Below are 27,250 nucleotides of genomic sequence, written 5' to 3' on the forward strand. Positions count from 1 at the left end.
AAATGCAATGCATATATACAGTCTAATCTAGTTCTTGTCCGTCGTGTACTGCATCTTCTTCCAATCATAATGCGTCTCCCAGATATGCCCGGCCCGCAGGATCTTCTCCTCCTGCCACAATCCACCAACAATCTGCATTCCAACAGGCAACATGACCTGATTATCCTCCTTTGCCGGAGCAAATCCGACCGGGATTGAGAGAGCCGGGTGACCGGTCACATTGAAGACAGCCGTGTTAATTGTAAGCCCCATGCTAGGTTTCAATGATTCCAGCGGGAGGTCACGCTTGCCGTGCTTCGGGGCAACGACCGGTGTGGTAGGCATGATCAGCACATCGTACTTCTCAAACAAGGCCTCGTACTTGTCGCTTAGATACCGCCCGAAATTGGCCGTCTTGCCGTAGAGATCAGGGAATTGTTTCATCAAATATAAACCATTAATCATCACGTTCTTCGTGGAAGGGAACGCGCGCTGGAAGCCATCATCTGTCCATGGAAGGCGTGCTCGCTCCATGTCAGTCATATAAAGACCTCGTCGACCGGTATTCTGGCCCAAAAGAGTCTGCGCTCCAGCAATGCGCTGCTGAATAGTCCAGATCGCCGGCCCACGATAGTGGTCTGGAAGGGAAACCTCCTCAATACTTGCGCCCAAATCTTTGAACTTCCGAGTTGCCATCAAAACTAAATTCTTGACATTTGGGTCCACTTTGTCGTGTTCGAAGCCTTCAACTAGAATCCCGACCTTGAAACCATCAAGTCGGTCTGAGGTCTGTTGAAGTGTTGCTCCGAAGCTAGTGGACCCTGGCTTCTGGCTACCAAGAGACTTGTCATCGATGCCATCATAGCCACTGATCACGTCTAGACACTGTGCCGCTTCCAGGGTCGTTCGGGTAAGCGGGCCTGCATGATCGTTCATCGCATCGCCACTAGCAATTCCAGTGAAAGGAACGCGTCCATGTGTAGGTTTCAACCCAACGCCTAAAGAAAGGTTAGCGCATCGCTACAAGCTTTATTCCACTGGAAAATATCTCACATCCGCACAGCGAAGCAGGCACTCGTATACTCCCACCCTGATCACCACCAATAGTAATATCCACCAAGCCCGCTGTAACGAGAGCCGCTCCTCCAGAGGTACTCCCGCCAGCCGAATATCCAACAGCATGTGGGTTCTCCACAGTACCCTGTGCACTAGTATAAGAAGAAGTGGAGTGACACATATTCTCGCAAGTAGATGTCCCATGAATATCAGCGCCAGCCTCCAAAAGCCGGGTCACAACTGTCGCATCAGTATTCGGAGTCCAAGATGGAATGATATCGCTCCCGAGAAGTTGAGGTACACCTGCTACAGCAATGACATCCTTCAAGCTGACTGACTTGCCTGCCAGTGGTCCGCCTTGCGCAGTACCCCGGATCAGGAACCGGTGTGCCCATGCATGTCCGAAGACTTGCTCCTCTTCGCTTGGTCGGCGCACATTTTCACGGGGATACTTGGTCTGATCTGAGACTGGTTGGTAATCTGGTAAGGCAGCGACACCCTCGGCGCAATCGTGTACTGCAGCGAGTAGAGTATGGAAATCTTGCGCTTCGGCTGGATCGATGGTCAGACCGAGCGGATCAAGGAGTTTTTGAGCATCGTCTGGTTTGACGGGGTTGCTCCTATAGTGTATTCGTCAGTAAGCTGATTTTCCGGATTTGGGAGTAATTAAGATAGATAAATGTGAAGATACGCACTCTGAGATACTCGTGAAAAGAACAGACATGATCGCTATGAAACACCACTATGCTGCCGATCTCTTCTTCGTCAGGGGAGGTTGTAGTTTATGAACATTTGCTCTCATGGGATTTTTTTAATCCATCGGTGCTCTCCGACGCAGTCGGCTCATGGAGTCCGTTAAACTGGGTCTGATTGCTCACGGTCGCTAGTATATTACCCCGACGACCCCAACCACGTTGGAGAAGGATCTCGGCATATTCTTCAGATACCAATTAAACATAGTTAAGAAATTTGAATTATATATGCATTTACATATGAAGAAGAGTATTGGGGAGGGAAAGTCCTATCAGTGGCCAGGGGATACGTCCGAGCGAGGGGCTTATCTTCCCCGCAGGAGTACAAAAGCCAACCAGTCGGCTATTCTCGACCACCTCAGTTGTTCAATTATTCACTATGGCACCCAAGCGAGTCCTGATTACTTATGGCGTGGATGTTGATGCTGTGGCCGGCTGGCTGGGCTCGTATGGCGGAGAGGATTCTACAAACGACATCAGCAGGGGTATGTTTTGGTCTATTGATGAAGTGATAGTGTTCTAATTGCCCGCGATATAGGATACTGGGCCGGAACCATCGGGACTCAGCGTCTATTGAAAATGTTTGCTAAATACGACATCAAGACGACATGGTTCATCCCCGGTCACTCACTCGAGACCTTCCCCGAGGACATGGCTGCCGTTCGCGATGCGGGACACGAGATCGGCCTGCACGGGTACTCCCACGAGAACCCGACGGATATGTCGATAGAGCAGCAGCGCGATGTACTCGATAAAACATACAAGATGTTGACCGCGTTTGCCGGAAAACCTCCTCGCGGTAGCGTGGCACCTTGGTAGGTCTTTTGATTTACTAGCTTAGGGAGGAACCTAATGATTTTTTTTATATAGGTGGGAAACCAGCCGAGAAGGCGCCCAACTCCTCCTCGACTACGGCATTGAGTACGACCACAGCATGAGCCACGAAGATTGCCAGGCCTACTACCTGCGAACGGGCGACAGCTGGACTAAGATCGACTACAAGAAGAAGGCGGAGGAATGGATGAAGCCTCTTGAGCATGGACCGCAAACTGGACTTGTTGAGATTCCGTCCAACTGGTACATTGACGACCTGCCACCAATGATGTTCATCAAGAGTGCGCCGAACAGCCATGGGTTTGTGAACCCGCGTGACGTGGAAGATATCTGGCGCGACCATTTCGACTACTTCTATCGCGAGTATGACGAGTTTATCTTCCCGATTACTATTCACCCGGATGTTTCCGGAAGGCCTCATGTACTTCTTATGCATGAAAGGTGTGTTTCCTGATATATTTTTTTGGCTGGAAAATAGTACTGACATCTATCAGACTGATTGAGCACTTTAAGAAACATGAAGGTGTCGAATTTGTGACTATGGAACAAGTATGTGACGATTTTAAGAAGAAGAACACGCCTCCACCAGGGGCATTGATGCCAGCAAAGGCAGGGGCTATGCTGCAGAAGTGAATAGTTCCAGCTTTAGCACTTGTGAATATGCAATAATATCTTGTTCAACAACTATATCTCATCTTATCTCACAAATGGGTTCAACTCCATCGACCCCAACAGACCCTCCCTCCACCTACCCCAATTGATATCAAACCACCGTTGTAACTTAGCTATTGCTATCAGTATCAGAATAAAGAACAAGATATGACTTCGCCATCATTGAGTATCTATCTCCAACCCTACCAAACATACCCCAAATCCTGGGACCTACCCCAACACGACTCCAACATGCCAACCTCACCCCATGATATTCAGCCCTTGTCGTTTCGTGGGGAATGTGGACCAGCTCTATCCCGTCTTATCGCTCTTTAGTGTGAAATAGCTGTGACAAAGTACTGTGAACCCCAGAGAACGTCCACTGTGCCAAGCATACATATGCGTGAAGAAGAACACGGGAGATAAGTGCCGTGCTCAGCGCTTGTCTATATATACCTACCGTGGTATCTCCAATTCAGAGCCCCATGTTCGCTGCCTATACTTGCAATTGATTAAAGCTAGCCAGAGCTTATCATCCTCGTTCATCATGGCACTTCATGCAGATGAGATCAAGGAAGTCCCTCCCTACACAGACCACCCCAACGTCACCGACACACAAGAAGCCGAAGTTGAAGACAAATTCGAGGTCTTCAAACGAGGTGATGGCCAAGTCGATTTCCGGACTGTCAGTTGGATCCGGGCTTCAGTTATCTTCCTAAAAAGTCAGTCTAATCCAGCTCCATTTACCCCATTCTTCCTGTGGCAATAATTGACGCTGTTCAACAGTCATCTTCGCAACCGGCGTCCTCTCCATCCCATCACTGATGTACCAGCTAGGCGCATTCCCTGGCGCCATCACTGTAATAGGCTGGAGTCTACTCAATACTTACTGCGCTATTGTGCAGGGCAACTTCCGCAATGCCTATCCGGGCTGCCACTCCATCGCCGATATGGCCCAGGTGGTTGGCGGACCGGTCGTGAAGGAGCTTGTTGGCTTCTTGTTCACGGTTAGTTATGTGATTGTCGCGGCATCGGGTATCATTGGCGTGTCGACGGCACTCAATGCCCTATCCCAGCATTCAATTTGTACCGTCTGGTTCTCATTCATCGGGACGATTATCATTGCCATGTGTGCTAGTGTGCGCAAGTTCTCGCATATCGGCTGGCTCACATGGCTTGGATTTGGCAGTGTCTATATTGCTGTCTTTATCATTGTGTAAGTTCTGCCATTCTTCCTCTCTTGGATCAAATACTGACGGCCCCAGTATCGGCGTAACAACACGAGACCGGCCGGCAGCAGCTCCCCAAACAGGCGATTTCGACTTCGGCTACCGAGTCATCGGTGATCCCGACTTCACAACCGGAATTACAGCCTCAGCAACAATCTTCGTCTCCAGCGCAGCAACATCTGCCTTCCTCCCGGTCATCTCAGAGATGCGCAAGCCAAAAGACTACCCTAAAGCGGTCTACCTGAGCATGAGCCTGGTAACAGCCTCCTACCTAACCTTCAGCCTAGTAATCTACGCCTGGTGCGGCAAGTGGATCGCCTCCCCATCCCTCGGCAGCGCCGGCGAAACCGTCAAGCGGGTCGCCTACGGGATCGCCCTCCCGGGCCTGATTATCAGCGGCTGTCTCTACGTACACGTCGCAGCCAAATACCTCTTCGTGCGAATTCTGCGCGACTCGCGCCATTTGCAGGCGAACACAGCTGTACATTGGGGGACTTGGTTGGCGTGTACGGTGGGTATGGCCGCCATTTCGTTTGTCTTGGCATGCGCCATCCCTATCTTCAACTATGTCTTGGCATTGGTGGGGAGTTTGTGTTTTGCGCCTTTGGCGATTACTCTGCCGGGGTGGTTGTGGCTGTATAGCCATCGCGATTATTGGAGGGGGAATGTGCTGAGGGTTATGTTGTATGCTTTCCATGTCTTCCTTGTTCTGTTAGGTCTGTTTATGGCGGTTGGTGGCACTTATGGGGTTGTTGTGCAGATTAAACAGGCCTATGCGGATGGTGCCATCTCATCTGCCTTTTCCTGCGCGGATAATAGTTGAGGAGGGTTGAGGTTTGAGGAGTAACTTATATCTTGGCTAGTCAAGCCGGGTGGGTGGCCGTGCCCTAAGTGGGCTAAGGTCGTCAGCATGATTCCTCACCTTCACCTATTGTGATCTAGACTGTTTTCTATAACTTTATAATCAATTACCATCGAGACTACGACCGACCAATAAACCAAAGTTTAACTAACGATTTCCTATTGGCACATCCGCCGCGTGCCGTAACCGCAACCGAACGCGAATGCGCCCACGTGGGCTGCCTTTCCACTTTCGTCGACACCTCTATCTCACCATGTAATTCTGGCTTCTCTTTTAATTCTCTTTATATTCTTCGCATTTCCATCTCTCTTCATTTCATTTCTCTGTATCCTCAAACCTCCCCGTCACAACTCTCTTCTCTGGAAGATCCAGAGCTTATCTCCGTTATCATCATCCGAAGCCTCCGACATGGCTTTGCGCAAACTAGCCATACTCTTTCTCCTCACAGGCCACGCCTTAGCAGCCGCAATTCCAACATCTCCTCCTATCCAACCAAATACTTTTCGCGAAATTTCATTCCCGTCCATCAAGGACTCGCCAACGAATCAGGCCGCGTCATGGGCTTCGTCCGAACGGGACCCACCAGCCGATAAGAGATCGCCGTACTATTTTCCTGAGACCATCCAAGACGATGAAGACCTTGAAAATGAAGTTTCATTGCGGGAGATCGCTATGCGCGAGGCGGGTTTCATCCCCTCGAGCTCCCGATCCTCGGGAGAAGTGCAAAAGTCAAGTCGTCATCCCGTTCCTGGTTCCAATGCTGGGATCGGCGCTGCCAGTGTCGGTGCCGGTGACAGGGCCAGGTTTGCCGGGTATATGGGCTCGAGTTCGAAGCCGAGCGAGCAGGGCGGGTTCCTGGAGGAACTTACGACAGCTGCATACGAAGCTTCTGAGGATGAGCGGACTTTGTGTCCGCCGTTTGGGTTCTTTGTTGTTGCTGCTGTTGTGGTCTGTTTCGTTACTATCCTGAGAGGAATCGGTGCCAAGAAGTGAGGCTGTGATATCGTTTTTTGATTATTTTTCGACTTTATCTCGCTTCTTCGTTTGATCGGATATGGCTATCGACAACGAAGGCATGGAATAACTCGACTGCTCTGCCGCATGGGCCTGGGCGATCACTCGAACACGCCACAGCAATTACCACCATCGGATTTTGGCAGCTGAAATCCACTGCGCGAACGGAAGTCTACCTGTTTCGGAGAATCAGACCTTCCCCACAATATCTATCCATTCACGCATTGGCCTCTGCCCAAGGGGAATGAGACAATAAGCAGCAAGCAAGAGACAACGAGCCAATGTCGTGTGGTTATATGTTGAAGCCCTCTACTCGGACACACAACATGCTTGCCACCATCTCGACTGGGTATCACCACCTTGGGTCGGCTTCATCTCGTGCCGTATCACTGGAATCGCATCCGCTCTATGGATATCTCTAATGCACAAGCCGCTCGAAATAGGGGATTCAAAACTGCTGAATGGAGTATCGCTTCTAGCTGGCTGATTAGCGCCTCAAGTTGTTCCAAGTTCTCTCGATGGACAAGACAAATCGGATGTGCGAGAGAACCAAAAGGGTCATTATTGAGGATATTTTTTGTTATACTTGTCCAGTCAAGCATTCACAGAAGGGAGGAACTGCTTAGAACTGTTGTTCTGATATCAAAAGATCCAATATTCACGGTCTGTTGACCTGGTTCATCATTCACTGCTCTCTCCCTAGCTTCTCTATGTTCTAAATATGCACATGACTGCGTCTAGACATACTTGAGATATGCCTGGAAGTATCCGTTTTCCAAGTAAAAGGGCCACTTAGGGTCCATGCCAACCGAAGTAGCAAGGTATTTTATACCATGTATCGCAGATCTGACTACATGACCCATTTCTACATGATGCACGGTACAAGCCCACCTAATAACAGATGAACAGGCACAGAATTAAATTGGCATCCACGTTGATTATTTGTTAAATACAATTCCACAGAACAACCACATTCCGTTGTCACATCACGCTTGCGTTCAAACTCAATTACCATGGTGCGAAAACGATCTCAATCAATCCAAAGACAGTATGGAATCAAAAACCATCACAGTCAACCTTCTTAACAGACTGGTAGTCCAGCTTCCACTCGACCACATCATGCGTGCCGCCGACTTGTTCACACGGACTCGAGGGCCAAGAGGAAGTGAAGATCGTCAAAGTCTTGAGAATCATTGTGGATAGAGTCGTGGATAGTAGAGGATAGATGGAAGATTATGGAGAAAGAAGCTTCCAGGTCGGGGAGTCTACGTTAAATACTATGTTTTGACCGAGCTAGGGCCGGCCCAATTAGCATATTTGGAAAAGGGTTCCGCAGATTTCGAGGGCTAAATATCATCATAATGGATCTGAATCCTATCGTGTGAGGTAAGGAAAAGGAATCCTGCAGATCTTCAGGCTACAGGAACAGGGAATTCTGGCTTGTACTCCGTATAGGACCCAGATGTCGACAAGCTCCATTAAAAGGAGCTACGCTCTACATTTATATCTACTTTTATAGCAATGCCGTCGTAAAGTGTTTCAGTTCTATAGTATGAGGCTGGGAAAGGAATCTAGCAGATCTTTAAGAAAGAATCGTTGGTTTGTAAATATGGAGTTTGTGAATTTACGCCCATTTGATTGGGAGATCTAGTGCTTCACGAGGTCCACTTAATTTACACCTCGGTGATCAAAGGGCCGAACTATACACTGCATGTTGGAAGATACAGTAAACAGAGTGATAGTGATGCAGCCAATGTATTTCTTTGGACTATTAACACAAGGCCGGAATTGGCAGACAAAAAAATGTCGCATCAACTTCGGGCATTTGCAGATCGGGATTGTTCCAAAGCGCTAGTTCTGCAGGAGTCATTCGGGTCTCATCAGGAACCGAGATAGACAGAAGGTCCATGGCCCTGACATCATTGGTAGTTTCTTAGCAAAACATTGTGGTTAGCATAAAATTGTCAATTTGAGTAAAAACATACAACTCCGATCATTTGCGTTCTTGCATTATAGGAACTAACTTACTCAAAAAGAGTACAAAGTTTGAGCACTCAAATGATTGGATAGCCACATAGGCCTAAATTCCGATTTATGTGTAAATGATAGTCAAGAAGATAAGACGAAAAGAGAGCATCAAGAGAGAAAAACCAATGCCCAGACGCCACGGCGGTGCAAGAGACGGCCGATGAGAATGAAAATCAATGAGCAAAAACACAGATGATAAACAATAATAAATGACAAACGATGAAAGCCACCCAGATGGAAAATAACGATTACATTGACCTCTCTCTTTTTGCATCCCCGCTCCGAGGAAATGAGCGGGGAGTCAATACTAGACAAACAGGTAGACAGTGGATATGTACGCAAGTTCTATAAGAAAACATGAGAATGGAAGGGAAAAAGGAAATCACCCAACAGATGGAAGGGCAACTTTTAAGAGTCGTCGACAAGACGCTTCTGAGACCACGCGCGCTTCGCACCATCCAGAAGAACGTCCATGTTGCCGCTGTTATCGCACATGCCGCGGAACAGACCATCTTCCTTGTTGATCAGCTCCCAGGGGTGGTCGAACTCGATGACGCGGCCGTGGTCGAGGACCAGGACCTTGTCGTAGTCGATGATTGTTTGCAGACGATGGGCGATGGTGATGATTGTGCTGTCGCGGAGTTCGCGGAGGGTTTCTTGGATCTTGGCGTCTGTCGCGTAGTCGATGGAGGCGGTTGCCTCGTCCATCATCAAGACGCGGGGACTCTTGAGTAGAGCACGAGCAAGGCAGAGGAGTTGGCGCTGGCCTTGGGAGAGGTTTGAGCCCGACTCCGAGACTAGGCTGTCCAGGGTGTGGAAGATGTTCTTGTTGTCGACGACTGTGATTGCGCCGCCGTTTTCGCCATTGGCTTCTGTTGCTGCGATGGTGCTAGATGTTGTGGGAGTTGCGGTGCCCGAGGAGCTAGATCCAATTAGATGGACACGGCGGAGGGCTGTGAATATTTCCTCGTCGCTGAAGAGGCCGAAGGGATCCAGATTGCTGCGGAGCGTGCCAGTGAATAAAGTTGGATCTTGGGGCACGATGGTGATTGCCTCACGCAGGTCACGCAGTCCAATCGAACCGATGTCAACACCGTCAATCAGAATCTGTCCCTTCTCAGCTTCGAGACCGCGGAAGAGAGCCAGTGCGAGCGAACTCTTTCCGGCACCTGTGCGACCGACAATACCAACCTTCTCGCCGGCCTTGACGGAGAACGAAACTTCCTTGAGCACCGGGTCCAAATCAGGGCGGTACCGGGTGCTGTAGCCGTTGAACTCCACCGCACCCTGGCTGGGCCAACCAGCGGCAGGTCTGGACTTAGGAATGACAGCGGCTGCCTCCTGGTCCACTTCGAGATACTCTCTCACTCGCTCAACGGAGTTCATGTTTTGCTGAACCTCGGAGTAGAGACGCACAAGCCAGAGAACGTTCTCTGTGAATGTAACGGCGTAGGTGAGCGAAAGACCAGCAGCACCGGCATCAATCTTTCCAACATTCAGCAACACAAAAGTCGCCGAGAAGAAGGAAACCAAAGCACCGGTCCAATCCACGCGGAGAGCGAGCCAGCGGTTGCTAGCCCAAAGGTAGATGTGTGGCCGGTTGTAGGCGTTGATGCGGCGGTGGTTGTCGATCATGAAACGGGGACCATCACCATAGGCACGAATAGTGACAATGCCGTTGAGCGTCTCGCCAAACTGCTGGTACAGGGGGCTGCGCTGCACAGATTCCAGACGCTTGAGATCACGAGAAGAGTTCAGATAGACGGCACCGAGTGCGGTGTACACTAGTGTGATGAACACACCAGCGATCAAGAAGCCAGGGGTAATAACGGAGATCAGGATGACAATCATGATAACCGAGGCCAGACTGTGAAGCATGCCGATGGCAACGGGAGCAACTTCCTGGTCGACAGACTCGACATCTTTGGAAAACCGGTTCATGAGTTGGCCAAGAGGAGTGGAATCAAAGAAGCGGAATTTGGCATGCATGACAGCCTTGAGAAGGCGATCGTGGATCTGCCAGGAGGCATGGAGAGAGCCCCAGAACAGAACAGCCTCGCGAGACAGAGAAATTGCGATGTAAAGGAAGCCAAGGAGCGCATAGACACCGAGGTAGTAGGCCACATTGACTTCATTATCAGGCCCGCTGGTGGAGCTTGTACCAAACTGTGGCAGACTCCAGCTGCTGACGCGACCAACGCTTCCAACGTTGAATGTGGGCGGCTTGAGGTGGGCGGCAGCAGCGTAATGGCCGGCATTGTTCTCAGTGCCAACCTTGGAGGTGTGGTAAGAGTTTGCCCATTGCCGAATCCAAATGTTGGTGGAAACCGAGCCCAGTTGCTGCAAGCAGAACACCAAGACAGCTCCAATCCAGTAGTACCACGGACCCATGGAGCGGAGGTACATGCTGACGGTAGACCACTTGATGCTACCAGTAGCCTTGGACTCTGAGAGCTTGGCCTTTTCATCCTTTGCGCTTCCATTCGCTGTTCCGTTGGCTGGGGATTCATCATCCGCGCCTTCATGGTCTGAAGGCGCACGAGACAAGCCACGGGAGCTGGCCCTGGAGGCAGGCCGAGACTTGAGGAATTCATCACCCAAGGCACCAGTAGCAGCGACATCATCGGGGCGACCCTGGGCGGAGATCTTGCCGTTCTCAAGCACCACAACATAGTCGGACTGGGGCACCGTCAGGGCAACGTTGTGGGTTACCAACACGCAAGTACGGTTCAGCATCAGCGGACCAGTAAGAGCTTGGCGGAAGATGTGCTTGGCGGTATGAGAGTCGACAGCGGAGAGACAGTCATCCAGGAGCAAGTGGCGGCCACTGCTGTATATGGCACGGGCAAGAGAGATTCTCTGCTTCTGGCCACCAGACAAACTGATACCCTTTTCTCCGACAAGGGTCTGATCACCAGCATCAAGGATCTGAAGGTCGCGCTCGAGGGCACAGGCCCTGAGCACGGCACGGTAGCGACGCTCATCATAGGGTGAGGCGAAGATGATGTTTTCCTTCACGGTATCGTTGACCAACCACGCTTCCTGGGCACAGTATGCGACACTGTCAATCAGGCCAGTTTCGGGGTCAACGGGGAGGTCTGCTCTGTTGGCCATTCCACCGGGGAGGTGTACACGACCATCCAGGAGTCTCATTTCTCCAAGCAGTGCCATGAGCAAAGACGTCTTTCCAGAGCCAGTGGGACCGGCAATGATGTTCAACTTTCCAACAAGGAATTCGACGTCAATATTGATCAAGCGGAAAGAGTCCAGGCCATCAGTGGATCCAGCTTCTTGGGGCGTGGGCTTTGAAGCGCTCCAGGTGAGTGTGGCCTTTTCAAGACCAAGCCGGGCTGGGGTACCTGCAACGGTACTATCACGGAGCTGCTCATATTTGCCAGTCTCCTCCTCGTTGAGGTACTTGTCCACACGGTCCAAGGAAACCTTTGATTCCTGGACGTGGGCTACCATATCCGCCAGTTGGTCCAGGGGGACACGGAGCAAGGAGAACATTGACAACGCAGGGAAGGCAACGGAAGGAGTCAATTGCTTCTTCTCGACAACAGTGTACAAGAAGAAAGACAAGAAGGTGATGAGAATCGGTGTGCCGTACCAGACAGTTGCGGCAGAAGACCAAAGGATGTATCGTTTACGGAGCGCCTTCAATTCAGTCTTGCGCTTCTCGTTGACAATGTCCTGGAAACGCTGCTCCCACGCAAAGTACTTGATGATGCGAATGTTCTGCAGTACTTCATTCGTAGAATGAATGCGGGCATCGGTACCCTTCAGGATCTGGTTTTGCACCTTGTTGAACTGGCGGGCGATGAAGAGGTTGACAGGCAGCATGAGAACCATGATTGCAATACCAGCAAAAGAGCTGAAGCCCATGATGTAGTAAAGCAGGGCGACGGCCATGGTGATCTGCACAGGCACACTAGCCCACAAGAAGTGAAGATAAGCGCCAACCTCGCTGACCTTGAAGGAGTCAATCGCCATCAAGTTGATGATTGTACCGACATTAGCTTGGGTGAGGTCCTCTTCGGCAGCAGGCTTAGTTCCATTTTCGGTGTCATTGCCATTCGCCGCCTTCTTCTTGCGACCAAAAGAAAACAGACGCTTCTTCTTCTTTGCATCTTTGACGAGGGGGACCTCCACGGCCTTGCGGGCCGCTTCTACCGAAGCACCTGCTTTCCGTCGTAGGGCCTTGGCATAAATCTCACCAATAATGATCGCACGGATCTTTACACCCATCTTTCGACCAATGAACAGGGCTTGTCCATCAGCCACACCCTGGACCGTAGCACAGCAGAAAAGTAGAATGGCGTACAACCAAGCTGCATTAGGCGTTGTGGAACGAGGGTCCTCGACATACTCAAGAATAGCCTTGAGAAGTAGGCTGGGCATGAAAACGAATAGGTTGGCGAAGACGGTCCAAGCACCCTGCTTCAAGATTGTTCCAGCAAAGAAGCGAATCAGCTTCCACGCTAGAGAACCCTTCATATGGCGCTTGCGGAAGTCACTGAGAACGTTGGCGGCTTTTTGGGACGGGGTCAAGTTCCAGACATCCTCAAGCTCCAGGGGCTGACGGTAGCCCTTCAAGACCAGCGGATCGAGCCAGGAAAATGTTGCGAGTGACAAAAGACTGGCCATGGGGTGTCTCGGAGGTTCCAATCCATCTTCACGCTCAACCAAAACGGGCTTGTTGCCTCGGCGAGTGGTGAGTGCGATGAGAAGGAGCAATGTGCTCAACGAGAACTGAAGGCTGCTAAGAACCAGGGCGCGCTGAGACAAGGGGTGGATTATGGCGGATCGGAAGACCATGACGTTGAAGAGCCACTGGAAGCTGTACAGGATAGCCGTGTGATTCCATAGTCTCGGGGCGGAGGAAATATCCAATGTCGATAGAAGGAATCGAACCAGCACCAAGAACATGACATAACCCCACGTTATCAAACCCGCAACGGCGGGAAGAGTTCCATGGCGACCCCAGGCTTGAGACGACAGAATCACAATGAAGACTGCAACTTGGCCAATAAGCGCAGCGATTTCGACCAAGACGACAGCTATTTCTCCACGCGGGCGATCGACCTCGGACTCATTTTGTTCCTGCTGTGCGGCCTGGAAGAGCATCGTATCGGATTCGTTTTCCTGGCCATTGGAAAGCTCTTCGGAGTCATTGTTCGGGAGGACCTTGTACGCAGCACCTTTTCGGGAAACCAAATATCGATGGGCGAGGCGAATGAGAACTAGCAGCACCGAGACGCTGCAAGCTGTTAGGGGAAGGATCACTTGAAGAACGCTATATTATGTACATCATGATCAGCATGGAATCAACGGTCGCAAACGCAGTTTCGAGTTACTCACTTGCGTTGGAAGCAACGAGACAAGTCATCAATGGCCCAGATAGGGCCTTGACATTGCGGCAGCATAACTGGCGGAGTGCAAAGCTCACAGAGAACTTATGCTCTCGGACCTCGCGCGAAGCGACCACGCAGCTCTCGAGCTTGCGACGAGGTATAGTCAGGCAATGCGACCGAAATAAAGTTGTTTCTTTAGCAAAAATATTCAACTTGCCAGGACAAGGCTGGCATTGCAGAGTCGACCAAATTTTGATGTGTCGGATGGAAGAAGATCCCGGGACGGAGGGCCGTTGAGGCGAGTGAGCGAGCCTGGCTCAGGTATAAAGGAAGGGAGCTGTTAAACAGATAAGTAAACAGAGTGAGATTGTTGAGAGAGACCTTTTAGGGCGGGGGAGGAGAAGAAGAACTGCAAGGATTGCGAGTCTTCCAAAACCGGCGGTGGACGGACTCCGGGTAGGGTGACATAGGCCGCCATCACGTTTTGGCAGTTGATTGAGGTACCAGTACTTAGGTAATTCTGTACGCAGTAACTAACTTATCTACTAGTTCTGATCTAAACAAAGCTATTATTTGGCTAAACTATATTCGGAGTCCGACTATTTCTTTGGTGTTCTGAGGCATTCGTGTCTCCGCGATCTCTTATCGGAGAGTTCCCCACTGCAGAGACGGAAAGAGAGACATGCAGGTGACTCTCAGGTACATATGTAGGTCAGGTTGTGTATGTTTAGCGATAGGTAGTTATTATCACGTTCGAAGGCAACTTAGGCAAAGTTTGATGATTACTCAGTCGCCACCCAAATCCCAAAGTTGCAACTTTGTCAGGCACCTTTGGCGCCTATATAACCTCCAACCGCCCAACTTCCCATTCACGCAAACTCACCATGGCGGAACGCATACTCATGAACGAATTTAAGACCCTGCTTAAAGAGAAATGGGTCCACGTCCAGGTCCGCCTCCTTCCTCTACTCTATGGGATATCCTGACTAACCTTCGCAGTTACACAATGACGACATCTTCAACTGGGATGTGGCTCTTATCGTGATCAACCCAGACTCCATGTACTACGGAGGCTATTTCAGAGCCAAGATGCGCTTCCCTGCGAACTATCCTTATGCTCCACCAGGTAACCAAAACCCAGAACCTCAAATCACCACCGGGGTGAACATTTGCCATGTTACTAACAAATTCGCCCCTCCAGAGTTCCGCTTTCGCAAGCCCCTGCACCACCCGAACATCTACCCCGACGGAAAGCTGTGTATCTCAATCCTCCACGCACCAGGTGAAGATGAAATGTCCGGCGAGCTAGCCTCCGAGCGCTGGTCCCCAGCCCAGCGCGTCGAATCCGTCCTGATCTCGATCATTTCCCTTCTTGATGATGCCGAGCCCTCCTCTCCGGCCAATGTCGATGCGGGTGTCCTATTCCGCAAAGATCCCGCTGCCTACCGCCAAATGGTCAAGGCCGACGTGGAAAGGTCCAAGGCGGATATCCCAGCTGATTTCGTGATGCCGACACACGAGACATCTATCGTCCGCGAGCCTACCGAGAAGGAGGACCATGATTTCTGGGCGGATAGTGATGCGGATAGCGACGTGTTCGGCGGGAGTGACTCTGACGAAGATCTTCTTCAACAATTCAGTGACAGCGAGATCGACGAGGTGGACGATGACTCGATTGAGGAGGATAACAAGGATGCGATGAAGGCGTAAGGTGACTGGTTCACCTTGTGTCCTGGGCTCGCTGCTGGGCGATTCATGTCTCGCATTCAAGGTTCTGAGCGCATATTTAGCATTCTCGGCGTACACATCTAACGGTCATTTTTATCTTTCCTCTGGCGTCGTGAGGTTATATAGCATAAGGAGCTAGCAATCTGCGCCTCTACAGTACATTTCTCATACAAATCAAACATTCCATTCGATTCCAACTTCTATGTAAATTCCGAGCTTGCACCTCGAACAATGTCAGCCCTACCCAAGGCCAATCTCCATGCCCAGCAAAAGTGGACTCTTCCCCACACGATCCCGACCCCGTATAGAACCACTCCTATATCGGACCGCCGGATCACCCGTCACTACACAAGCCAGTTCATTCTACCAACGACAACTGTAACAACAGTAAGATGCCAACCCAGGCCCTCACAACATAGACAACAACCTAACCCACCAAATCTTCCCAACAGAAGAAACCAGGCCACAATCCGCAGTTTCTACAACAAGACCAGCTGCACAATCAACGGCAGCAATCACACTGCAACAATAGCCCCCAAGATTCCCTGACCTCCTCCACCCGACCCCCAACATTCCACCTCGGCTCTTCCGTTCAGGCATAAAGACACTGACACCCTACGTGCAGGTCTTATGAATGGAATAGCCTTCCACGTCCACGGTAGTTGAGGTTGGGGTTGGTACTGGCCACATTGAGGGAGTTGTTGGGAGTATGTGGTACTATGGAAGAAGGATAAGTTAAGTACCTTTGTGAAGTAGCAGCTTATGAGTTGCCAACATGCTTAAATCTACATCAGCATATATAAGCGACTTGTGCTATATTGACAAAAAAAATTCTAGATCAATCCGTTTGTGAAGTAGACGAATATGCTACGTAGTCAAGAACGAGACAACGAAATAGCAAGAAGCAATCTGTATAGTAGTGATGCGGGGTAGACCCATGGATTCGTGGAGAATCCAACACGAAATGATAAACCCAAAGAAAATAAGAAGTGCGCCTGTGTTAATCCATTCATCCAAATGCCCGAGTTGTTGGACCCGTCACCGACAGGGCCCGAACAAGCTTCTAATCTATGCAGAAACAGCATCCTTGATCTCGCTGTAGATAGCACCCATCTCCCTGTGGATGGTCTTCTCAGCCTGCTCAATGATGTTGTGGACGCGGTCCTCAACATCGTGGATGCGATCCTCGACATTGGCGCCGGCCTTGTAACCACCATCAGCAAGGATCTGGGTGTAATTGGAAGAACCACCACCGTTCCAGGCCAGAAGCTAAACAAGGTTAGAATTGAATGATACAGAAAGGTGAATAGTAGGTAAGAACTTACGTTGGGGGTGTCAGAGGGCATGTCAGTCAAGGTGCCCTTGGTGGCGATGCTGATGAGAGCGTCCTTGAGCTGCTTTGGGGTGACATCGGCAACAGCGAAGGCCGAGTCCTTGGCAGGAGCAAGGGAGACATAGTAGGCCAGGAGACCAGCAATGTGAGGGGAGGCCATGGAGGTACCGGAGATGGTGTTGGTAGCGTACTTGCTGCCGATCCAGGTGGAAAGGATGTTCAGACCCGGGGCGAAGATATCAGTGCACTTGCCGTAGTTGGAGAAGTAGGCACGCTCATCAGCCAGGGTGGAGGCACCAACGGTAACGGCCTTCTCCGCAGCGGCGGGAGAGTAGTTGCAAGCATCAGCATTGTCGTTACCGGCAGCGACGGCGAAGTGAATACCAGCATCAACGGCGGCATTGACAGCGAGATCCAGAGTACGGGAGCTGCCACCGCCAAGAGACATGTTGGCAACGCTACCCTTGAATTTCTTGTTGCCAGACTTAGCCTTCTTGATGTGAGCCTCGGCAGCCCACTCAACGCCCTTGACGACATCGGACATGGAGCCAGAGCCGTTAGAGCGGAGAACCTTGACAGCGTAGACGTTGGCCTTCTTGGCAACACCGTACTTCTTGCCGGCAATGGTACCAGAGCAGTGGGTTCCATGGCCGTTTCCATCCTCATCGGCATCGCCCTGGGGGACAGTCTTGCCCCAGTTAGCACGGCCCTCGAAGTCAGTGTGGTCAACGTTGGTGCCAGTGTCAATCACGTAGGCATCAACGCCCTCACCGCCGTCCTCGGCGTAGAGGTACTTGTTGAAGGTACCAAAGGAGAGGCTCTCACGGTGAGAGATACGGGCCAAACCCCAAGGGGCGTTCTTCTCGGTCTGATGGCTATCCATGGTGCGGACCTCGGAGTCCTTCTCAATGTACTCAACCTGTTGATAAGAGCAGTCTGATTAGTCGCTATAGCACTGTAGTAGAGGAAAGGGGTGCTTACATCCGGATGCCGGCGGACCTGCTCGATGACATCCTCATGGAAGTGACCAGCATATCCAGTGAGCTCACCAGCGATGTGGAAAGTGTGCTTGAGACCCATGAAAGCCTCGAAGTCGAAGTCAAACAAGGAGCGCTTCTTCAGCTCCATGCGACCGTTCTGAGCAGTGTGGATGTCCTGCACCCAGCTGTGGTGAGCCGAAGCAGACTTCTGGTTGACGTGCTTCTTAAACACGACAATATAAGAGTCAGGGATGTCCTCGGCGTTTGATGAGGAGAGGATGGGAGCTGCGTCATTGTGGATGGAGCCCACCGATACGGGTGTGGCCGCTGCCAGCAACGGGAGCAAAGTCAGGCTCAGGAAGCCTTTCATGCTGGGCAGATTGAATAGAGAACACAAGGGAAGTCAAACAAATGTAAATGATAGGATGTAATGGATGATGAGGATAGGATGGGGAAGGAGAGAAGGGAAGTGAGGAGAAAGACGGGGGCGGTCTCTCTTATCTGAGATGATGATGCAAGCAACCTGTGACCTTGGATTTGTCGATCATTGACCAGTTAGAGTGGAGTACCGGGGAATGTACTGTATGGTACGATTACGCCGCCTCTTTCAGTGTCTGCCTATCTACCCCAAGTCATAAGCTAAGTATATTTAGGTAAGTTCTGATGCTAAGTTACCTATAATATAAGTTGAGCTATTTCATGATTGTTATGCTCCGTTGTGATGATGTGTTGGAGGCGAGACGCCAGGTACCCGTATCCCTGCACCTTGCCGCTCTCAGCTCAAGGCAACTTCTCCTCCGAAGTCGCGTGCTCGGGTGAGTCAACCCTTGGCCTCCAAGGTTGCAGATTAGCGCATTATTGGGTACTTGGACCTGTGACCGATCTGCGGAGTAGCAGCTCATAGGATCAGTTGCCTATCTTCTCCACATTACACTGTAGAGCTGTCTTATCGCTTATCACGTCCTATCAACGGTAAATTACCGATACATCCAGCCCCCAAGGTCACCTGATATGTGACTTCCCCCTCACCTCAGTGTGGCTGATTTTAGTCCGATGACGACAAGCGCTAATTAGCCTCACCTCGTCCCTTGGCGCACTGTGATGCAGACTGTACCCGCAATTCAATATTCACGGTCTCCGATGGTCATACGGAGCGGACGTGAATAAGATTTGGCCATGACTCCGGCTTCCCTCCATCCTGCCTCCCCCGCCGGATCGACCGAACGATTGGCCGAAGAGCTAGCTCCGACAATTGAGCAGCTCCAGAAACTCGGTGCGGGCACCGAATTTACCCTCCCGCAGGCCCTTTCAACGACCGAATCGCTGCTTCGTCTCCGCCATACCTTCATAGATGATGCCCACCCACGGACCGCCAAAGACGCATTCCGATATCACCAGGGCTTTCAAACACTTCTGAGGCTGGCTGACAAGCTAGCCGAGCTCTACAACCCCGACAACTTGTCCAAAGAAGAACTAAAGAGCCTACTAGGTATCTTCAAGGATGTCTTGGGTGTGCTAGCTGAGGGCCTGAAAGACCATTTTAGCAACAAGCGATATTTTGCGCGGAAGATAATCGGAGGAGGCATTGCTGCTTTGGAGAGGACTCTGACCGCGTTGGTCAAGAAGATAGACACCACGAAGGGTGATGCACAACATCTCTATGGGGCCATCCTGGCCGCAGCTCTTTGCCAGGAGACCGTGGCAGGTATCTTTGTGACACTGGACGCCAAGTTTCCCGAGAGCGACACTGTTCTGTCTCCACAGGAAGTCCAGGATGCGGTGGATCATTGCATTGGGTCAGCTGAAACAGTGGAGGTGCCGGAGCTGCTGGGGCCATTCCTTCGTGTTTGGCTGATGCATTCTTCCTTTTCGTCTGGATATGATATTCTCCGCCTGGCTTTGCCTGCTTGTCTCTGCCAGCTCGCCTCTCAGTCTCGCAGAAACGTCGTAGCCCTGCATGCCACCGATATGCTGACCTCCATCTTACCTCTCTTGTTCGACGGTGCACGATTTGACAGCGAAAAAGCAATCTATCAAGACCTCGCAAAATATCTCAGCGTTCAGGGAATGAGTAACCTGGATGATGCGGTGGCTCTATATCGCGGGGCCCACGAGAACCCCCAAGTGTTGAAGGTCCTCCTTTCTGCTCTCAAGTCGTCCAAGGAGCCCCCATCAATACAGTTCGATATGTCCCGACACGGATATTGCTCTGTCGAGTTCGGAACCCTTGGCCGTCCTTTCCCACCTATCACCTCTGCTGGATACACTCTGTCTGTGTGGGCCCGTTTTGATGAATTTGATTCCAATACCCATACCACTATCTTTGGAGCGTTCGATGCTAGCCAAACATGTTTTATTCTTGCCTACTTGGAGAAAGACACTCGAAATTTCATTCTTCAAACTTCAATTCGAGGACCACGCCCTAGTGTTCGGTTTAAGTCAGCAAAGTTCGAGCCAAAGCGCTGGTATCATATTTGTGTCGTGCACAAGAAGTCCAAGCCAATGTCTTCTTCGCGGGCGTCTCTTTTCATAGACGGTGAATTCGTTGAGCAGCTGAAGATCGAATATCCCTCGGTACCTACAAGCCACCAACCAAGCAGACCACCCCGGATCCAGGCATTCTTTGGCACTCCCCAAGACCTGGCAATGCGCCTCGGGAAGGGCGTGTCTACTTCACGATGGTCGCTTGCCAATGGTATGCTCTTTGACGAAGCGTACAGTGATGATATGATTGCTGTTTTCTACAACCTTGGACCTCGGTACTACGGTAACTTCCAAGATTGCCTGGGGTCTTTCCAGACATACAAGGCTTCTGCAACCCTCAATTTACGTAACGAACATCTCCACCCTGGCAAAGAAGAGACCTCAGATATCGTCACTGCCATTCGGAGGCGGGCGAGTACTTTAATTCGCGAGAGCTCAATTTTGATCAATGTCTCTTCTACTGCTGTTCTGGATGATGACGACAATAATAATGTCGATGAGTCGCAGCTGATTAAATGCTTGTCAAGGCAGGCAGCAAAGAGTTTACAGCAGCTCACGAAAGCGGGTGGTAATGCTGTTGCTGTCAACGGCGCAACTCCAGCTATCAATGATGGGCTAACACAGCCCCAAGGAGTGGGTATTCTGACTGGCGATCCTGTCGTTGCCGTCCCCAGAGCACTTGACGATGCCAGTTGGTGCCTGGGCGGCTGTGCTGCGGTCCACTTGAGCTTAATCCAGGCTGCAAGTACTGCTGAAAGCACTCGCATGGCTGTGGAGGCTCTCTACGAAGCTGTACAAGACAACTGGAGAAACAGCGAAGCTATGGAAAGAGAAAATGGCTATGGTATCTTGGGAGCCTTGTTGCGCGAGAAGCTTGGATTCCATATGGGCAATGTCCCAGGCGCAACGAGAATTCATGTGGTCAGCTCCGACCCCGATGAGCTATCTACCCTGACACTCGACTTGCTGCGTCTGACTCTCGCATTTGTTGGATACGACTTCCAGCAACCCAATCGATCCATTATCACAAATCCGCTTGCCTATCGTGTCCTGCTTGTCGACATGGACGTCTGGCGACTGGGAGAATCACCTGTGCTGGAATTGTATTACTCGCAATTCCGCACATTTGCATCTGATAGCAACTATCGCCGTTTCAACGCTAGACGTCTCGGTCGTATGCGTAAGTCTTTATAACACTACAACCAGTTCATCCAAGCTAACTGTAAAAGGCGTCAACAAGAAGTTGTTAGAGACCTTGAAGAGTGGAGACTTGACGGAGGAATCTCTCCAACCTTGTCTATCGGCATTCCGCTCTTTGATGGAGAGCAGCCCGTCTCCTGATCTCCTCCGCTCACTGGCATTGTCTATCACCTATGCACTCCACAAGCCAAAAGCGCCCGCTAATCTGCAGAGGAAGAAGAGCTTACGCTTTGTTTCTCCTTCATCCCGACCAGCATCGGCAAAATCGGAGTCAAGTAAAGTACCCAGTGTCACTTTGGGTATTGAGATGCTGCGTCTCTATGCCTCTGTACTGTGTGATCCCCGCGACCCCGCGCCTTTGAGAAAATTTGCCAAAGCTGTGACCAACAAGTGGCTTCTTTATCTTATGTGTGAAGATGATCCCGAGATCGTGGTGCTTGCTACAAAGATATTAGCCCGTCTTCTCGTGGTCCATGGCAGTGGCTACAGTAAGAAGTTTGCAGAGAAAAGCGGCGGGTACATTATCCTTGAATACCGTCTGAAAAGATGGTGGAATGTGCCTGCTTTGTGGCCGATCTGCTTATCTATCTTCTTTGGCCGTGATATTGCTATGGTGGATCTTGAAAAACCACTTGACCGGTCTGGTCTACTGAATATGTTCCTGGCTGAAGGGGATGTAAATGTTGTCTTTCCAGACATGCTTCCTGTGATTGTGAACATGATGAAGAGTGGGATACGGCACATCATCATACAAGAGGGGGAAACTAGCGTCGGCGGCGAGGGTCTTGAAGGGCGGGCTTCCAGTTGCGAGAAGCCAAAAATGGGCTCGCTCAAGTGGAATGGTAAGCTTTGAGACAGATGACTGTAACATTTATCTAACCTTGAACTCTTAGATACTGCTACGGCCGATCAGACCATTCTTGGCTTTTCCGTTATCGGCTCGGTTGTCCAATTTTTGGCAGAAGCACGCACAAAATCCTCAAGCTTCCAGGATGTCACCACACACTCAACTTACGTGCAAGAACTTCTTTCTGTGCTATATCCTGTGATTGTCGGCGCTGATACCGTTGGCCCAAACACGGAGCTAAACTCCCGTCACAGCGGGCTTAGCTTTGACGATAGCAACTTGGTTCTCCGGCCGCGTTCAAGTACTGCAAATGCACCAGCTACTTTGCAGACGACTACAGTCGATTCTTTGGGCAACCCCGAGGAGAGCGCCGATTCTTTACGCCGTGGCTCATCTTTCATTCTGGTTTCCTCTGACAAGGCCAAGCACCAGCCGTCTTCCGCTCGCATTCGGCGTTTTGTGAACCCAACCTTTATTGGCAGTGAAGCTGCCATGCAACATCCGCTCGTCAAGTCTATATTTGGACTAATCTTGGCTGTATTCCAGGATCAACTACTGGGGCGCAAAGATTTCTCGGGTCTTGGTCTCTATCTCAAGACACCGCCTGGCTTCCTGGAACACCAAGCATACTTCGACTCCTGGGTTTTCAGCTGTGTACTTTCCACGTTGCAAGATTTGCCGTTGGTCCAGCCGGGTCTTCTCCATGAGCCCCGGACCCTGACGAACCTTGCGCGTCTGTCAACACATTTGACAGAGGCAGTATACGAAGGCTGGTTTATCAATGGAGCCGCTTCTACCCTAGAATTCACTGGGACAATCCTAGAGTATCTGCAGCGCCCTGACATATCTCAAGTGAAGAGCATCCGTTTGTGCAACCAGGCTGTAATAACGATCCGCTCAACCCTTTACAAAGTTGTCTTATTCCAGTTGTCGGAAGCAGATGATACACAGACTGTTCCTCTCCTGAATCGCTTGACTTACTGGCAGGTGGTTCTTCTTGCCGCAGCTGAAACCCAATCAAAGCATTTACACCTGCTGTGCTATCTGCTTTATACCAAACTGATCAGCACAAACGGGGATGTCCGCTCAGCTGCTGCAAGTCTATGGAGGATTATCCTTGTGCAAGCACCAGATGAAATAACACTTCTTCTTAGCCATATACCTGCAAACCTTCAACGTCGGTTGGCTGACGGCTTCGACGCTCTTTCAGGAATGGAAGATGAATCATTTTTGCAGTGGATCGACGAACAACGTGATGATCTTGACGCTTTGTTCTTTGGGATAATGTCTCGGTCATGGGAGGCATTTGTCCAAGAGGAGAATGCAAATAGTGAGGAATCTATCCGCACTCGTGTCTCAAAACGGAAAGACAAACTGAGACAGTGGGCTCAGATCGAAAAATTCGACGAAGACATGGTTCGGAAGCATGACGCAACATTACCACACTGGATATCCAACATCGCAGCATCCGAGTTCTTGAAATCCCAAAGATTCTTGCAAGACCTGCAGGATAGCTCAACCTTTATGTGGTCTGCGTTCTCTAGTCTACTGCTCGACCTACGGCGACCAGGTGGTCTTCTATCGGAGAACAAGGAGAGAAGGTGGTGGCTGGACCAGACGGAAGGTCGCAGTCGTATGCGACTTCGTCTTGTTCCAGATGAGTCTGGCGATCGACAGGACTACCAGCCTAAGCGGAAGGCCTCCGAACCTCCTGCAATCAAAATTGATACCAGGATACGTGCACTCTCGGAGGGGGAGAACATGACGACGCCTCACCCTCTTAACGGCGAGTCTGAAAATGTGGAACCCGAGTCACCAGGGGGCGATGCTGACAATCGAAGCATGTTGGAGGATAACTTCGAGATGATCGATGACCCCAAAATCGGGCTGGAAGACTATGAAGATAGGAACCGGAAGGTCATGCGATCTTTGCAACGTGGCGATCAAGTGCAAAGCGTGTGCAACTTGTCTCGAATCATTGGTCTAGAAGCAGTGGAAGGAATCTTGATTCTTGGAAAAGATTGCATTTACATTTTAGATAATTTCTTCCAGAGAGCTGATGGCGAAATTGTCAATGTTTGGCAAGCTCCCAATGAGGAACGGGATCCTTATGTGCGCATGATTGCCGGCCGAGAGTCCACTGACCGCCGCTCCCAAGAGCATGAGACAAGAAGCTGGAAATGGTCCGATCTGGTCAGCGTTTCAAAACGCCGCTTTTTATTCCGTGATGTTGCCCTGGAAATATTCTTCACGGATGGCACAAGCTATCTATTAACGCTGATGTCCGCAAAATCGCGCGACGACTTGTGCAACCAGCTCGGAGTCAAGGCGCCTCAGATCACTGGGAGTGCTGGGCACTCGCGACCAGAAGATATTTGGCGGTTTGAGACTCTTCGCAGTCAAGATGATGCACCCCAGTCCCTTGGATCAAAGTTTGCCAGTGTTTTCGGTCATCTCCCGGCAAACCCAGCAACACGAAAATGGGTTAAGGGAGAAATCTCCAACTTCCATTATCTCATGCTGATCAACACTTTTGCCGGACGTACCTTCAACGATTTGACTCAGTACCCTGTCTTCCCGTGGGTCCTCGCAGACTATACGAGCGAGGAACTTGATCTTACCAACCCAGCCACCTTCCGAGATCTGTCCAAGCCTATGGGATGTCAAACCCCGGAGCGAGAAGCGGGCTTCCGAGAACGGTACAATGCATTCGCTGAAATGGGCGACGATAATTCGCCTCCTTTCCATTATGGGACTCACTACTCATCTGCTATGATTGTTAGCTCCTACCTCATTCGTCTCCAGCCATTCGTGAAGTCCTATCTCCTCCTTCAGGGTGGCAGCTTTGACCACGCGGACCGCCTCTTCTATTCCATCCGCAAAGCTTGGGAGTCAGCGTCTCGAGGAAACATGTCCGATGTACGAGAACTGATCCCTGAGTTCTTCTATCTCCCAGAATTCTTTGTGAACTCAAACAAATACGACTTTGGTCTTCTTCAAAATATGACCACGGCCATTGACTCGGTCGAGTTGCCACCCTGGGCCAAGGGTGATCCCAAGATCTTCATCGCGAAGCACCGCGAGGCGCTTGAGAGCCCCTATGTGTCCGAGAACCTGCATCACTGGATTGATCTGGTGTTTGGCAGCAAGCAAAAGGGCGAGGCGGCTATTGAATCTGTCAATGTCTTCCATCATCTCTCTTACAAGGGTGCCAAGGATTTGGACGCTATTGATGATCCGATGGAACGACTGGCTACTATTGGTATTATTCACAACTTTGGGCAAACTCCGCATCAGATCTTCCAGAGACCCCATGCACCGAGGGAAGATCAACGGCACCGCATACCTCGACTGGATACGCTTGCGGAGTCACTAACGCAGATGCCATTGTCTCTTCTTGGTACGCCTTTCCCTCGGCGCTTCTATCCTGTCGAACAATTTATCGATGCTAACACTATGTAGATATCGAAGAGCGAGTAGCCAACCTGTCCATGAAACAGGATCGTCTTCTTTGCACTGCCGCTCTTCGACTCAATGTCCCACCAACCTACGAGTATTACATGGAATGGGGATTCTTCGATGGAAGTGTCCGGTTCTACGCCGCTGACACTCGCAAGGTATGTATCTTTCCATGTGTAAAAGGTTATATAGACTCTAACAGTACTAGCTCTTGGGACACTTTGAGCACCTCCACGTTGGCCAGCTCTCCTACGCCAGTTTCGCAGATTCACGCACACTTGTTACCTGTGGCACCGACTGTACTATTTCATTATGGACAATTACTGCAACGTCCAAGTCGGTTGATTTGCAGCCCATGGGTTCACTCTTTGGCCATCGAGCACCGGTCACCGTGCTTGCCATCTCACGTTCCTTCAGTGCCTTGTTATCTGCGTCGACTGACGGACAGATCATGCTATGGGATCTCAATCGGCGATGCTTTGTGCGAGCACTGCCCGCCGATGGTGCGGTTGATGTATGTTTCTTGTCCCCAGTATCAACTCCACTCCCTCTTATATACTGACGAACTTGCAGTGTGCCCGAATCAACGATGTCTCTGGCGACATCATGGTCTGTCGTGGCAATCGCTTGACCCTGTACACACTGAACGGAGTGGTGCTAGTCGACCAGCTTGTCTGTGATTCAGGCGATGATCACGTCTTGTCATGCGTCTTCTACGAAGGCGTGCAAAATGAGTGGCTAGAGCGTGAATTGGTATTGACGGGCCATTCTCGTGGTGTGGTCAACATCTGGAGCAAAACTATCCGCGCCGGTCGATTCGAGCTGGAGCTGATCCGGCAGCTGCACCACACCGACAGTAGCCGCGACACCGGTGCGAACATTAGCGCGGGCATTAGCTGCATCCTGACCCTTCCCCACGTGGTTTATACCGGGGATGAGGCAGGCCGAGTGGTGAGTTTCAACACTCTGGTATTTCAATTCGTCCAGCTAACGTGATCTTAGTATGAGTGGAATTGTATCCAGCGCCGCTAAGTGTCGGAGTGCTGATCTCCCACATGTTGCATTTTTCTTCTATAGTTTTGTCTCTGTTCATAACCCAAAAGCATCTGAATGTCTGAGGAGAGTGGCGTTTATGGCTTCCGTTTCGGGCAACCCCGCCATCAGGGGAAATTAGCGTCCATAGCGAATATTTAAAGATTGTTCTCCAAACTATGCGCGGTATTTAACCGGGGTCCCGGTGAGCGTGCAGAACCGCTGCATTAGTGGGCCGTCGTCCGGTCTACCATCCTCCGGTTGGGGGTATGTCGGAGCACACTGGGCCGGATCGGGAACATAGGATACTTACTCAGATCAGATGAAGTCATAGTGATATTTGATCTGTATAGAATAGTAGGAGAGAGAAGAACGAGAATTTGCGAAACAGAAAGCCGAACAAGTAGAGAGACAGCAGAAGCAGAGAT

The 27,250-nt window shown here is 50.7% G+C and overlaps 9 protein-coding genes across 9 annotated transcripts; 6 read left to right on the top strand and 3 right to left on the bottom strand.

The window, feature by feature from the left end:
- Positions 1-27: 27 nt before the first annotated feature.
- On the bottom strand, positions 28-1,759 carry N7446_009312 (putative amidase; the record flags this gene model as incomplete). The annotated part of the gene is made up of 3 exons (XM_058518057.1): positions 28-977; positions 1,033-1,655; positions 1,731-1,759. The coding sequence occupies 3 exons, from the start codon at positions 1,757-1,759 to the stop codon at positions 28-30; spliced, it is 1,602 nt and encodes a 533-aa protein (XP_058368845.1).
- Positions 1,760-2,166: 407 nt separating this feature from the next.
- Positions 2,167-3,254, top strand: N7446_009313 (polysaccharide deacetylase family protein; the record flags this gene model as incomplete). Its single annotated transcript, XM_058518058.1, has 4 exons — positions 2,167-2,272; positions 2,326-2,602; positions 2,658-3,062; positions 3,116-3,254. The coding sequence occupies 4 exons, from the start codon at positions 2,167-2,169 to the stop codon at positions 3,252-3,254; spliced, it is 927 nt and encodes a 308-aa protein (XP_058368846.1).
- Positions 3,255-3,451: 197 nt separating this feature from the next.
- N7446_009314 (putative neutral amino acid permease) lies at positions 3,452-5,481 on the top strand. The gene is made up of 3 exons (XM_058518059.1): positions 3,452-3,994; positions 4,059-4,488; positions 4,538-5,481. Exons 1-3 carry the CDS (start codon positions 3,820-3,822, stop codon positions 5,322-5,324), a joined length of 1,392 nt encoding a protein of 463 aa, XP_058368847.1. The 5' UTR covers positions 3,452-3,819; the 3' UTR covers positions 5,325-5,481.
- A 290-nt stretch (positions 5,482-5,771) lies between these two features.
- On the top strand, positions 5,772-6,356 carry N7446_009315 (uncharacterized protein; the record flags this gene model as incomplete). Its single annotated transcript, XM_058518060.1, has 1 exon — positions 5,772-6,356. The coding sequence occupies one exon, from the start codon at positions 5,772-5,774 to the stop codon at positions 6,354-6,356; it is 585 nt and encodes a 194-aa protein (XP_058368848.1).
- A 2,457-nt stretch (positions 6,357-8,813) lies between these two features.
- Positions 8,814-13,831, bottom strand: N7446_009316 (uncharacterized protein; the record flags this gene model as incomplete). The annotated part of the gene is made up of 2 exons (XM_058518061.1): positions 8,814-13,701; positions 13,767-13,831. The coding sequence occupies 2 exons, from the start codon at positions 13,829-13,831 to the stop codon at positions 8,814-8,816; spliced, it is 4,953 nt and encodes a 1,650-aa protein (XP_058368849.1).
- Positions 13,832-14,643: 812 nt separating this feature from the next.
- On the top strand, positions 14,644-15,469 carry N7446_009317 (uncharacterized protein; the record flags this gene model as incomplete). The annotated part of the gene is made up of 3 exons (XM_058518062.1): positions 14,644-14,709; positions 14,759-14,885; positions 14,961-15,469. 3 exons carry the CDS (start codon positions 14,644-14,646, stop codon positions 15,467-15,469), a joined length of 702 nt encoding a protein of 233 aa, XP_058368850.1.
- A 249-nt stretch (positions 15,470-15,718) lies between these two features.
- N7446_009318 (uncharacterized protein) lies at positions 15,719-16,036 on the top strand (the record flags this gene model as incomplete). Its single annotated transcript, XM_058518063.1, has 2 exons — positions 15,719-15,874; positions 15,950-16,036. The coding sequence occupies 2 exons, from the start codon at positions 15,719-15,721 to the stop codon at positions 16,034-16,036; spliced, it is 243 nt and encodes an 80-aa protein (XP_058368851.1).
- A 519-nt stretch (positions 16,037-16,555) lies between these two features.
- Positions 16,556-18,170, bottom strand: N7446_009319 (S8 family peptidase; the record flags this gene model as incomplete). Its single annotated transcript, XM_058518064.1, has 3 exons — positions 16,556-16,756; positions 16,813-17,739; positions 17,802-18,170. The coding sequence occupies 3 exons, from the start codon at positions 18,168-18,170 to the stop codon at positions 16,556-16,558; spliced, it is 1,497 nt and encodes a 498-aa protein (XP_058368852.1).
- A 551-nt stretch (positions 18,171-18,721) lies between these two features.
- On the top strand, positions 18,722-26,984 carry N7446_009320 (Beige/BEACH domain protein). The gene is made up of 7 exons (XM_058518065.1): positions 18,722-21,464; positions 21,514-22,326; positions 22,378-25,731; positions 25,794-25,948; positions 25,999-26,304; positions 26,364-26,741; positions 26,793-26,984. The coding sequence occupies exons 1-7, from the start codon at positions 18,977-18,979 to the stop codon at positions 26,820-26,822; spliced, it is 7,524 nt and encodes a 2,507-aa protein (XP_058368853.1). The 5' UTR covers positions 18,722-18,976; the 3' UTR covers positions 26,823-26,984.
- Positions 26,985-27,250: the final 266 nt, after the last annotated feature.

Source organism: Penicillium canescens, assembly GCF_028828765.1.
Source record: "Penicillium canescens strain IBT 15451 chromosome Unknown utg000006l_segment0_segment0, whole genome shotgun sequence".
Taxonomy (NCBI): Eukaryota; Fungi; Ascomycota; class Eurotiomycetes; order Eurotiales; family Aspergillaceae; genus Penicillium; species Penicillium canescens.